The 13,072-nt window shown below is 42.2% G+C and overlaps 1 protein-coding gene across 4 annotated transcripts in view; it reads right to left on the bottom strand.

The window, feature by feature from the left end:
- Window positions 1–13,072, bottom strand: part of agap3 (ArfGAP with GTPase domain, ankyrin repeat and PH domain 3) — a 115,340-nt gene that overhangs the window by 52,895 nt on the left and 49,373 nt on the right. For all 4 annotated transcript variants that reach the window (XM_076744289.1, XM_076744291.1, XM_076744290.1 and 1 more), the window contains exons 2-5: window positions 9,427–9,485; window positions 6,379–6,466; window positions 2,883–2,968; window positions 356–497 (exon numbers count right to left, since the gene is read on the bottom strand). In XM_076744289.1, the coding sequence (XP_076600404.1) occupies window positions 356–497; window positions 2,883–2,968; window positions 6,379–6,466; window positions 9,427–9,485 (375 nt within the window). The remainder of the gene's footprint in view (window positions 1–355; window positions 498–2,882; window positions 2,969–6,378; window positions 6,467–9,426; window positions 9,486–13,072) is intronic.

The following is a 13,072-nucleotide window of genomic DNA, read 5'->3' as shown; positions in this document are numbered from 1 at the left end:
TGATAGGGTTGGTTGATATTCAGCTCAGTTGTTAAACACAGTGGCCATGTTCATTTTAATGAAAGAACATGCATCCCAGTGCAACAGTGCAGCTCATTCATGTGTTTTACAACAACATGAAGGTCTATTGCACTGCATGTCAGCCTTTGGCTACGCAGAAATGACTTAGTAAGATCATTTTATGTTTGGTTTTGGTATTTTTCTAAAGGCATTTGTTGATGTTAAACATGCAAGACTGAAGACTCGTATTTTCTGTGTGTGGAGACAGTGACAGAACATAGAGTACATCCTGGAGCTCCAGTATGGAGGAAGCAATATCTTGACAAAACTTATATATCAGATGTAGGGCAAGCACCTTGTGTTCCAACGAGGACCATGGGGACCTCAGCTGTGTTTCTGTAGCTGGATAGGCGCAAGAAGTAATTGTAGACTGTCTGGAAGCTGATCTCATCCTCCAGGCTAAAGACGAAAACCACCGCATCCACCCAGGCAGCAAACTGAGGACAAAGCAGAGGTGGTACAGTATATGTCAAGCATCGTCAAGTATAAGCTGCCTCATTAGAAAATTCACACACAACTGCTTTTTTTTTTCTTTTTGCTGCACCTGCAACAAAAATATTGTTTCGCTTATTGTTACTTTACTTGGATGTTTGAGCTTCCCTGCGCTGAATGATGGATGTGCAGAGTTTGACAGCAGAAGACTGTTTTTGCATTTTGAAAGGTAAATTTTGTCCTTGCGCACTTTAAACTGAGCACACCAGGAGCTACTTGACATCACAACTGGTTTGGACGCCAATCTTGGTCCAGAATAGGCCATGTTGTTACATACATGCAGACATTATTAACAGTTAAGTGTTGCAGGCCTTCTTTTGGCTGAAGTTCACACATGCAGACAGAAGGGGGCAGTGTGGCAGCAGCCATAGCACACTGAGCTTCATGTTTTCACGCATTCGATGGAACGACTGTATCCTGTATCTGTTATCTGTATCCCCGCTGCGACGGTCATCTAGGAATCTTTACATTTGTTGCGTCACACACGTTCATTATCTCTGGGTAGTTTATGACCAAATGGGGAAGAAGTTTCCCTTGGGCGGAGGAAATCAATCCTAATCACCATCCATTGTGTGAAAGAGGCTAAGCAGAACCCAGAGTCGTAGTAACAGTGACAATCAAGTGATAACTATTCTCCCGCATTGCCCTCTTCTCCATTCAGCTTTCACATCTCCCAGAGACCCCCATAGGGAGTGAATGGCAAATCAAGCCTCCAAGCCACAACTCTGCTCAGCCTCCTGCGAGTGTGAACATAATGGATGCCTTTAATTATGGCACTAATTATACAGGCAGCTGAAAACTGAGCTGAACTCATTTCTATTTTCTAATCTCATGGAGCGTAATGCGAGCGTAAATCGGAGCTTTGCCAGGCCAGGTATGAGTAGCTACTAATAGACACACATGGTAAATTCACAGTGAGCTTACGTGTGACCAGAAGCATTAAGTCTTGTGAATGAAGCCACAAGCAAATGGTTTTGTATTCTCGAATGTTGCGGTTGGTGTGCATTTTAATGAATCTGCTTCTTGACTCTGAATCCATTCCTGGTCTTCTGCCTTGTCAGTGTTTTGGTTCATTTTGCAAGACAAAATGAGGAAGAGTTTAATGAAATTACAGATAAAGAAACACTAAAGTATGGTTTACATTACATTACTAATAAATGACTGTGTTGGACATTAATTGCCAGCAGCTACGAAGCGACATTAGCATTAATTTTGTGTTTCTGAACACCTGATAAATACAAGTCTTATACTCTAATACTGCTTCAGCTCTGTTTTGGTCCCCACTAACTCCTGATGGATTTATCTGGTTCTCTAGCAGCTGAATGTTCCACCATGTTCACCAGCAAGTCGCTAACTCTTTCCATCTCTCGTTTGATGCTCACCAGGTAGCGTCACATTATCACTCAATCCATTGTTAATATAAAATATTGATTAGTAAGCTACTACTATTTCCATGCTATGCTAATTTATATCTAACTGAATGTTAAAAATACTGTCATTTAACTCAACTGCATTCATCTGACAGCTGTAGTAGCTACCATAGAAACATAAGATACAACACATGTGACATGTGACATGTGACAAATGAAATGGGACCCATTGAACCATCCATTCATAAACAGAGCAAAAGAAGAGGCTTCTGACAACCTGAAAACAAGATAATCCAGATATGGTGCAATCATGCAAAAGTGAATGTTAGAGTGAATCCTTGACTGTTTGCCTTCAGAAAACCCAGGCAGGATGAAGTAAAACACAGATGCCCTGTCTTAAGTCCACTTAAGTCCTGTAAGAGCTGTAAATGGGAGGTAAAACCCAGCACTCTCTGGTAAAACATGGCCCAAGAACAACCGAGGATAAGAGTGTGATGCTTGCTCTGTCATTACCACAAGGCTGGATTAGCAGGAAGCACTTCCTCAGTTTATTTAGTTTGGAGGAGCACGAAATAGTGACAAACAGCATCAGAATATCAACTGTACGTTCGCTTATGAAGACTTCATGAAGCCCACTTTGGATGAAACAGTATCTGCATCATTCTTCATATTTCACATACTAATAGAGCAATTAGGTGCTGTGTGTTGTCCCTTTGACCACCAAAATGACTTTGGCCAGGCTTACTCATTGATCTGTTGCTGCCCCTTAAGTGCTTTTGGTAGAACAACCACAGAGTGCTGTCACTCTGCTCCAAACAGTCCTGCAGAGATGTAATGGTCTGTCTCTAAACAGTTCCTGTCTGAGTGACAGTTTGCAGACAGCTTCTGTCTGACACATCTTGCAGCTTTAGAGGAAAGAGACTTTTTTTTTTTTTTTTCCAGGATCATCGCTTGTCTTACCTGCAGCTCTGGAGGCCCTCCTTCATCTCTGATCAGAAGCAGGTAGCTCTGTCCATCCACCACGATTTCTTTCTTGAACCGTCCACCTGAGGAAAAGACGTTTTATTCTGAGAGTTTCATTCGTATGTTACGTCTGGTCTAGTGCTGGTGCAAGATGACACTGGAAAATCGTATTTCTTAGGAGATAATAACTGCCCACCAGCGGTTTCCCAGACAGAGGAAAACTGCAGAGACATTTCTCTCTGATTGCAAAAACAATGAGGATGTGCCAGAGAACCCAAATTTAATATAAAAACACAGCTTGACATGGCTCATAAAAGTTTGGTAAGATGCGTACAAGTTTAAGTGCAGTTCTCAGCTCAGCCTCCTGAATGTGTTGCTGTTACAATCACATGCCGACAGGAAACCAGGTCTCTCTGGAGCCAATTATGTGGGCGAGAAATTGCCATTTAGCGTGTCTAATTCACAGCTGCTGAGGGAACAAGTTCAGTGCCACTGTCGCTGCACTGCCACAAGTCCGGGAGAGGCCCAACAAACATCATCAGACGGAACGTTCAGTCTCCATCACCTCATTGCATGAGCTGCAGTGGGTTCGCAGATTGGTTTCCACAGCAGAACTCATTACAGTTTGCAATGAAATGGTAAGACAAGGAAAATAATTATGGCAAAGAGACTAAAAAAAAGTGGAAAAGAAGTGACAGGAGATAAAAATCAGAGGAAAAAAAAAAACTTGTCTTCATTCTGAGCCGGTCACACCATGTCCACAGGATAGCAGTGAGCTAACTACTAACTACTACTTAGCCCCCATGCAGCCTTGAGACTCTCGCTCCCCCTTTCTTCATTTCTTTTCTAATACAAATACATATTCCTTGCTGCTAGCAATGCTGGCTGCAGATAAAGAGGAGACCAATGGGAGAACTACGCAGTAAATTAGATTTTGCATATCATTTGAATGGTTTGTGATCCTGTAGAGATTAAAAACATTCAAATGAGAAAGTTGTGAGGCTAGAGATGTCCCTGGCAGTGAGAACAGTGCCTGATGAATACAGAAAGAGGCTGAAAGCGACTCGACCAAATTGAATAACGCATGAATTTGGAGGTCTAGGAATGATCATGAAATGCATGAAAAAAAAAAAAAAAAGCTGTTGAGGGCTGCAGACGTGGATGCGGAATAAAACTACACCTGTAACACTTATCTGATCTCCTGCGAGTTTCATAAGCTGGCATGTTAGCTATAATCCTTGTATGATTAGATAACAGAGTGACGGCGATCACGCTGTTCAACCAGTACATCAAGAACTACGGATCTTACATCACGGAAGAGCTGTAAGGGCCATACAGTAGCCGTGCCCTGTAATTTTTAATAGGCAGACAATATTCCTGTCTCAGCAAGCAATACATATCCACTTGAGCCATACTTCCACCCTGTTAAGTCCACTTTAGCCCCCTTGGCAAACAGGGGATTCTCCCAGCCTTTTTGCACAGGCTCTCAAGCCCTGTTGGATGCTGGTTGTGTAACAGAGAGAGAGAGATTCAAGTACCACCAGCCAGCTTTTCCTTTTTTTTTTTTTTTAAACTAAAGTCACAGAGCTTTGGAGACTCAGACAAAGGACTGAGAAACTATGTGTCTCTGTGTGTGTGAATCCTGTTTAAAAAGGGAGAAAAAGATGAGGAGGATCTCATTACACAGTGAGACTGGATCTGAACGACACAGAGACCCAAAGATTCATCAGAATGTGGAGTCTGTGCGGAGCTTCGCAGCACATCAGAGCCGACTACGGAAAGTTGGTCTAAAATCAGCATCTGTAATGAAAGCGCACGGCTCTGGTGACAACATAGATGGAATCTGAAGTAACATTTCAGTTACATAATCATCCAGGACGCTGTTGTCTTTATTTAGAGCTGAGCCAATACAATGCATCCAAAGAAAAAAAAAAAAAAAAGCCTGCGCTGTGAATAAATGAGACAGACTACCGTACTCTTCAGCATGAAACAGTTTGCTGTCATCATGATGAAAAGTACTTATGAATTACTTGAACATGCTACTCCTCCGTAAAAAGAGGCGACTGATAACCCGAACCCTGCACACAGCCTACGGAGAGACGCTAAGTTGGTAGGCATGGTTAACACGCAGCGAGCATACTCTGCTTACACGGAGGCTTAGACCTTGACACAGAGCCACAATCCAACGGAGCTCCATCCGGTGTTGCCATGGCAACACACCCCAGTACCTTTTTTCAGATATCATAGCAAAAGCCCAGGAACAAAACACTGAAGAAACAGCCATCGCTGAACCTCTCCTCTGCCGGGCAACGCTTCTGCAATGTAAATACCCAACGTGGAGCAAAGCCAGCGCTGAAACACGTAAAAAAAACAAAAAAAAAAACGAGAGCCCGAGCGGCTGCTAATTGTGAGGCAGGTGTGTTGTACGCAGCTATGCGAAGGCACATATCTGAGCCGACGTGTTTCCTTGATTACGGCAACAATGCTTGTTATGTTTCTTTCCCGCATTTCCACCATTGATTTCTCAAGGGCTAATTAAGCTATGAGGATTTTTCTCCCTCGGTGCAGCAAAATGCCAGAAACTAATTATGCGCTTCATGTCTCGTCCTCACTATAATTACACTAAAATGAAACACTGTAAACCCCTCAAAGATCATCAGTTAACTCTGGGCTTGCCAACATCTGTGGATTTCTGAGAGGAGGGCTTACCTTTCAGGCCAGAAGGGGGCAATCTCATTATGATTTTGCTGATAAATAGAGGAATATCTGATCCTCACATCTCAGAGTGAATCAAAGCAGCGAGGGGTCCCTTTTCCTTTCTGACACAGAGCCTCTGATACATGGCAAACTGGCTCATTCTCCATCAGGACAGCCAGGAAATAAACTCGGTGATAGTGATGAAAACTTTCATTTACAGTCCCAGAGAAACGACAGGGTTCAGTTTTACCTTCATGTTTTCACAAAGAGTTACAGCTGTAATTTACTGGAAACGTTCGGCTTGTTATTACCTCACCGGTTGTAGTGGAGGAGTAAAAAGGAATGTTATAAAATTAGCTCAGCCAATTATCAATTTTGGCACTTGGAAGCTCGATAGAGTCCATTAGAAATATACTCTCACAAGGCAAATCAGGCCCATGCTCCATATAAATATCCTAACATGGTTATCCTTCTGTACACTTTAGTGATCATTGCCAACATGCTTGACTTCGTTCTTGTGGAAAAACAAAAGAAAACTCAATCACCAGCCCGCATGTGTCTGCACAATTTCACTTCACACATCGCTGTCATCAAGCCAATAATAAGGCTTCTCTTTAGGTTTTCACTCGCCATGTGTTTCATATGACAGCCGGTGAGGCAAATCAGCAGCGTGACATTAAGGCCAGAAGAGCCAGAGTAAACACGCTGCGTTAATCCGAATCTTTGTGGTTTTCTTTGAGCGTCTGACACGTTTATAATCACCTCCTGACCCACAACTCAAACAGCAGACTCTTACCTTCAGGAGACTCCTCCTGCACATATGTGCCCGTCAAGTACCGGTGGACCAAGGCAGACTTCCCACTGGACAGATTTCCCACAATGCCCTGCAAGGTCAGGAATGAAAATTCTGTGATTATTACTGGCAGGGATGGCAGGTACAAACCACAAGCATATGTAGGGTCATGATGGTGACCTGAGAAAAACTCATTTCAGCACGATGTTCTCGTTCTTTGTGTGTCTCAACCTTGATCAGCAATTCTATGCGCTTAGGAAGGCCGTGAAATGTGACTGAAAGCTTTGGAAATACAAAGTCAGAGAAACCTGTGTTAAGATTTTTGGTTTTTGTCAAGCTGCTGTTTCAGATGTTATGAACGAACCTTCAAGCTCGAATCGTAATGGTGGTTTTCCAGTTTTTAGCCAACAAATTGTGTACAAATTGCTTTTTATTACAGCCAACAATAAAACACTGCATCAAGAGCTATTAGCAGAAATTAAGCACTTTCCCATGGACAGAGTTAAAAGAAGAAGAGAAATTTGGTGATTTCTTTCATACAAAGGGTTGCTGTTTGACTGAATTCCCTTGAACGCACCACCCACCAAGTCTTCAAAGTTCCTGATGCGTTACGAATGGAGCCTTACAAATAAATCAAAGGCTGACATATTGGTTTCTATTACACGCTGTGTAAAACTTAAATGGAACAGAATGTGATTATTTGCTTATCTTTTATGACATATACTCAACTGAAAACAGCACCAAGACAATATATTTAATGTTTGACCTCATCGGATCCATTGATTTTTGTAAATATCTGCATATTCTGAATTTGATGCAGCAACATGTTTCGAACAAGTCGGGACAGGAGCGACTGGGAAAGTTGTGAAATGCTCCTAAAACAGCTGTTTGGAGCATTCCACAGGTAAACAGGCTCATTGGTAACAGGTGAGAGCATCATGATTGGATATGAAAGGGGCATCCATCCACTGCGTAAAACTGCAAATGACTGAATTCTGTTTTCATGCTTCACACACAGTCCCAACCTTTTTGGAATCAGGGTTGTAGCTAATTACAAATATATTTATATTGGTGTATATGTACAAGTACAAGTAACATAAACTTGCTGTACAGAGAAGAAGAAACGATTTTTTAAAAGATTGTCTCCAATCATTAGTGATTTGTCCACCAGTAAGGTCACAGCTGTTTAATAACCAAATGTTATTAATTCTTTATTATACAAATAACATAAAATGTTTATGTATGTAATGTCCAAATTAAATACTGCCGCCATTTATGTAAACATTAGTAGCTGCCTGAAAAATGCTCATGTGGTTGGGCTGTAATTACTATGCAGAGTAATGCAACTTCATCACTGTGCTGATCTGCAAGTAGATTTTAGTTCTGGCATGGACCGACACAGACTTGTGCCTGGACAGTAGAAAACCAAACAAAAACACTAATGGTTTGTAGTTAAGGAACAAAACTCGGCAAAACTCCACTCTTTGGTGCTTCCTGCGGGCTGTGTGACACATTATGAGGCAAGTCCTCATAACATCCATCGGTTTGGTTGCAATCTTTCCCTGCTTCCTCTCCCTGGTGTCTAGACCAGACCTAACTACAGCACCTTCAGGGTGATGCATGGCGGAGGGTAGGCTGGTGATGCCAGCATGTCTGGGAAGAACAAAGGCTGCTACATGCCTCATCTCCTCCCTCTCCTCCTCCTCCTCCTCCTCCTCCTCCTTTTCTACCCACCATCACCCTCTTCTTCTTTAGATCATTAGTGGGTGTTAGAGTCAGGTATGGTTCTAATTATAGGGACGTTTGAGACACAAGAGAAAAGATCCGTTTAAGGCCTTTCCCGGCCTACCCTCTCCTATAATTGTAGCATACATCTGCCACGAGGTACCCCAGCAGAACAAACTATGAATAAGCTTTAAGTTTGCAAAAGTTGTAGGCTGTGTGCGGTGAAAGCTATGAGTCAACAAAAATCGACTTTGAACGTACCACTGAACCAGCGTTCCTGCTGTTTTAACTGTTCCGCTTTGTGACCTGCTGGTATATAGCCTTCATGAAACCAAAAAGCTGGATCAGCACTTTTCCACTACAAACCTTCTACTCTTCTTTGTAGGTGTTTAGATATAATCAGAGAGTATTAAAGAGTTTGAAGATCAAAAAAAAAGGTGACCACCGTTTAGCTGCAATCACGAAACTACAATCGGGTAACAGCTCATTGTTGTGGCAGATGCTTTCTCATCCCGTCATCATTTCGACTGATCTGCTGGAAGTGTTTTGACCTCATATTCTATCATTGCACTGTAGCGTGAAAAGGAGGAAACTGATTTTGCTATCATATTAAAAAGCTCCACATGACACACGACCAACATTTTTCTCGTACGACCTTGAACAGCGACTCTTTGAAAGCGATGATAGATATATTGAGACATTCAATTCAGTCTTTCCGGGTCTATTCAACAAACCCCCACATGGAAGCTGCCAATTAACACCTTAGAAACATAAAAAGGAAGCAGGCGCGTTTTTAAGTGTTTGAAGCCAAAAAAAGCACGTTTGTCTTTGAGCTCCCTGTGAGTTCTCCTCTTTTCATTCCATTGAAGTTTTTCTCTTTTGCAAGGTACCACCAGAATGAATTCCCCTAGCACGGAAATATTACATCAACTGTCACAATGGTGGAGTGCAGTCTTTCAAGGCCGCTCGTCTTTAAGGGTGGACGGCATTAAATCATGTGAGGATGTTAGCTGTGCATTTGGCAGTGGCTGTGTTGTGTGCTTCACTGGCGAGTGGGATCAGACCCAGGATGTGTCACTAGTCTAGCCCAAAACTGTCACTCATCGCGCGTCCTGCTGCAAGCCACCCTGCATCTCCATGCCAACGCATCTCATTAAAAATCACCCACTACGTGCCAGGGAAAAGGCCAATTTCTCAACTGTGCCCTCTCATGTAAAATGCAAGACCAGTAATACATGGAAAGAACATGCTTTCCCACTGACATTTAAATCTATCGGGGACATGAAATCAACAGAGGGGCTGTCTGAAATCTAAAATGTTACTCACCACTTTCAGCTCTGGCACCGACCGACTCAATGTCCATTCCTGGCTGTTGACGAAAGAGTCTAAAAGGAAAAAAGATAAAAAAGAAATGATGTCAAGCAGCACTGAGACATAATCTCTGTTTGTGACCCATTTGACCCCAGCTACAGATAATACAGCTTTAAAAGTATTTCCAACAGGATGGTGGCAAAGTGACTTTACAGCTACAGTTTGTAGACTAGCTGTGTGTGCAACAAGCTTTATGATGGACTGTTCAGCTGTCGTATAGATATGACAATGTCTATCTACAGTCTGGGCGAGTATTTAGTACAGTTTGACCTGCTGGGGGGTTGATTTTTGTGATAATTTTACCTGCTTTTACCCATCATCTTTAACTTCCTGAACACTAAACCTCCACAGTCAACCAGTAGGACGGTGTCAAACATTTATGGACTTTGACTTGCATGTGGCACCAAAGTTGCAGATGTTGAAAGGGTCAAATGGTCAAAGAGATATTGTCTTTACTTATGTCATACCCTCACAGTGACGCAACTATTCCTTACATATTGTTTTAATCCCAGTGAGGATTCAAACAATATTATCAGAAAACAAACAACTTAACACATTAGAGCTGCAACAATTAATCAAACACTCGGTGAACAGTGAAGTCAAGCGTCATTTTGGGGGAACAAAATGGCTGAAAATGTGGATATTAGCTGGTTTTCAGATTTTTCTATAACAGCAAATTAAACATTTTTGTGTGAGGATGAGCAATATGAACACGTGAAGTTGGATTTTTGGCCATTTTCCACCATTTTATCACTCAATCCATTCATTGAGAAAGTAACAGGCAGATTAATCAAAACAAATGGTTGCAGATTTACAATCGAAGAAACGACCAGTCAGTAAAGATTTCTCTCTCATCCGGTTTTGTTTATGTAGCTATAAAATCACAACCACATAAACTGCCAAGAAGGAATTGTGAGACTTCTACAGAAGACATGCAGGCCTTTTCAGTACAAGGTTTCAACACATCAACAAACCTCTGCACGGGATTTAGCTAATCCATTCTAAAAGACAGCCATTATCAGGCCTGATGCAACTTGTTTGGTTTTCCGGTGACATTTGGAGACTTTGAAAAAAGGGCAGAGCACTGTGAAGAACAACACAAACTCTCTGAACTCCAAACACAAATGACAACTCCACAAGCTGCGCCTGTTTCCCACAGAGATGGAGTACACACAGCGATGTGTCATAACAGCTATTAGAACAAAGACCACCTTCCTGTTTTGGATCATGGCTCTCTCACCATCTGAGCCCCCCAAGAAGCAGATACCATCTCTAATACAGGAGCGTAGACTCCTTGTCTCCAGGCAGCAAGGTGTGTAACACCAGGTGAACTCCCCACACTCCCTCCACACATCTAAACCATAACAAAGTGTTCATAGAAAACAGGCAGTCATCATTACAGTAAGCCTGTTTATTGCAGCAATAGTGGTTTTCCCTTTGTGCCAGAGGCAATTATGAGAAGAATGACAGCATAAACATTAAGGTAACCACTGGCACTATACGACGCATTTCTATTTTCTCTCCAAAAATGTATGCTTAAAGAGTGCATGACTCATAGCTGAGCAGACCTGAGCCAAAAATTCCTTTATCTACTACAATTAGAGTGAAAAAAAAACACCTCAGCTAAAATGTTTACTTATTTCTGACCTCCATTTACAAAGAGCCTCGTGCTGCTCTGGATGTCTCGCTTGTTGTGGGAGAGGAGAAAAGTGCATCCCTAACAGAAGGGCCTTTCATCGAGCATTGTGTGGAGCAGAGTAGTCTTTAAACAGCACGCCTCATGTTAAGCCCTCTCAGTGTGGGTTTGACATGTCAGAACACGAGCGAAGACACCCATCTGATTCAGTTTTTCAGTGCAGGAGACAGAATGCAGGTCGCACCTCACTGGGATGATATCTGATAATGTTTGTTACCTCGTTTTCTTGGATTTCCTGTCATTTTGTACAGACGTATCATTTTCAGATGCACTCACTGTACTACATGCAATGATTTTTATTTAGATTATGTTACTTTTCACATAATTGGAGGGTTGAGAAAAGGTAACAGCCACAACTACCAATTAGACAAACACACTGAAAGGTTCCAGTCTTAAACACTTGCTGCAGTAACCCGACATTAACAAAGAATGAATGAATAGAAATGAATGAATAGAGAAAAAAAGCATGTTTTCCTCACATTTGTCGACATAATCAAACTTTCAAAGAGGGACAGGTTCAAACAAAGGCCAATCTATAGATAACCATGCAGGAAAATTAAGTTTCATCAAAGGCCAGCATGGAAATGGAACTGTTGGCCGCTGATGAGCGCTGCGTTTCTGGAGCAGCACACTCCCTTATCATCGACCACAACACTGTTTGAAAAGACACTGAAAAGAAGAAAGGAGGAGGAAATTAAGAGCTGTAATACAAATTTGTACAGCACCTAAAACCTGTGCATTTCCCACAACAATCAAAAGTCTTCTCTGGAAATCATCTGATGTATTTCCTCACATGAACACACCCATAACAAAGATGCCTGACTTTCGCCATCCTTGGAGCACATGCAGCACAACCAGTTTGGTATCCTGCTAAAAAAAAAAAGGAGCCCTAATTGAATCCATGTGCTCTGAGTTACGTCATGCTTTAAAAATGAGCATCCCCACATTACTGTGTCCCAGAATGCATATGGAAACAGAAAGCCCCAGCATTTGTGATGCTTTAGAGAGGACACCAGCGTCTTTGTCTCTGCGAGAGGAAAACTGCATTGCCAGCTTGTTTGTTAGGTTTTTCACTTCACTGCTCATGTCTACTCAGATAAAAATGACTATTCAGTCTGAGGGTAGCGAAGCGCAATCGCCCCCCACTTATTCCATTTCATGAGAAAAGAAAATGCAATGAGAGCAAGAGCCCTGTGCATATCGTTGTTTGAGTGTGTGTGCGCATGTGCATTTCTACGTGCAGTGAATATGAAGTGGTTTCTGGAATGAGAGAGGACAACCTTGAGGTCTAAATTTCCACTCTAGCTCTGACCAGCCTTCCAGCCATGCTTTCCCACCGTCATAAATTACAGAGTGAGAATTTAGCTAGCAATTAGTATATCTGCTTCCCTTATTTGCCAACCTCACGACCAACCAACATTCCCTGTCTGACTACTTTTATCATGCTCGACTTGACAAAATGGTCCTGAATCATCCTCCTTTTGTGCACTGGTCCCCAGAGCCATTTACACAGCGAACAACCCAGTCAGAGCTCTTATCTCTGCTTCTCCGAACTCCCAAACACCAACCTCCTATTTCTATCAAAGGAGGCAAGTGACAAACACAATCAGCAGAGAACGAGGTAAAACTCTTCATGCCATGCCAGTCACTGCAGTCTGGATGGCCTGTCCTACCTCAAGCTCTTACATCCTAGTGTTATCTGCTGACAGGCATTGATCACTTCCCCTGAAAATAAATTAGACATCTTGGTTCAAACAGGACGCTCATTCAACATGAGACTCGCAAATTAGGTTTTAAGATGTCTTGCACTGCAATGCCCCGGCTGATCGAGTCAATTTGTAGAGTTAAGAAGAATGCGCAGAATCTCAGATTTATTTTTTCTACCCAAAACAGTGCAAGTGAACA

Source organism: Chaetodon auriga, chromosome 12, assembly GCF_051107435.1.
Source record: "Chaetodon auriga isolate fChaAug3 chromosome 12, fChaAug3.hap1, whole genome shotgun sequence".
Lineage (NCBI taxonomy): Eukaryota > Metazoa > Chordata > Actinopteri > Chaetodontiformes > Chaetodontidae > Chaetodon > Chaetodon auriga.
The sequence above is the reverse complement of the archived record's forward strand: the minus strand, read 5'-3'. Positions and strand labels throughout refer to the sequence as shown.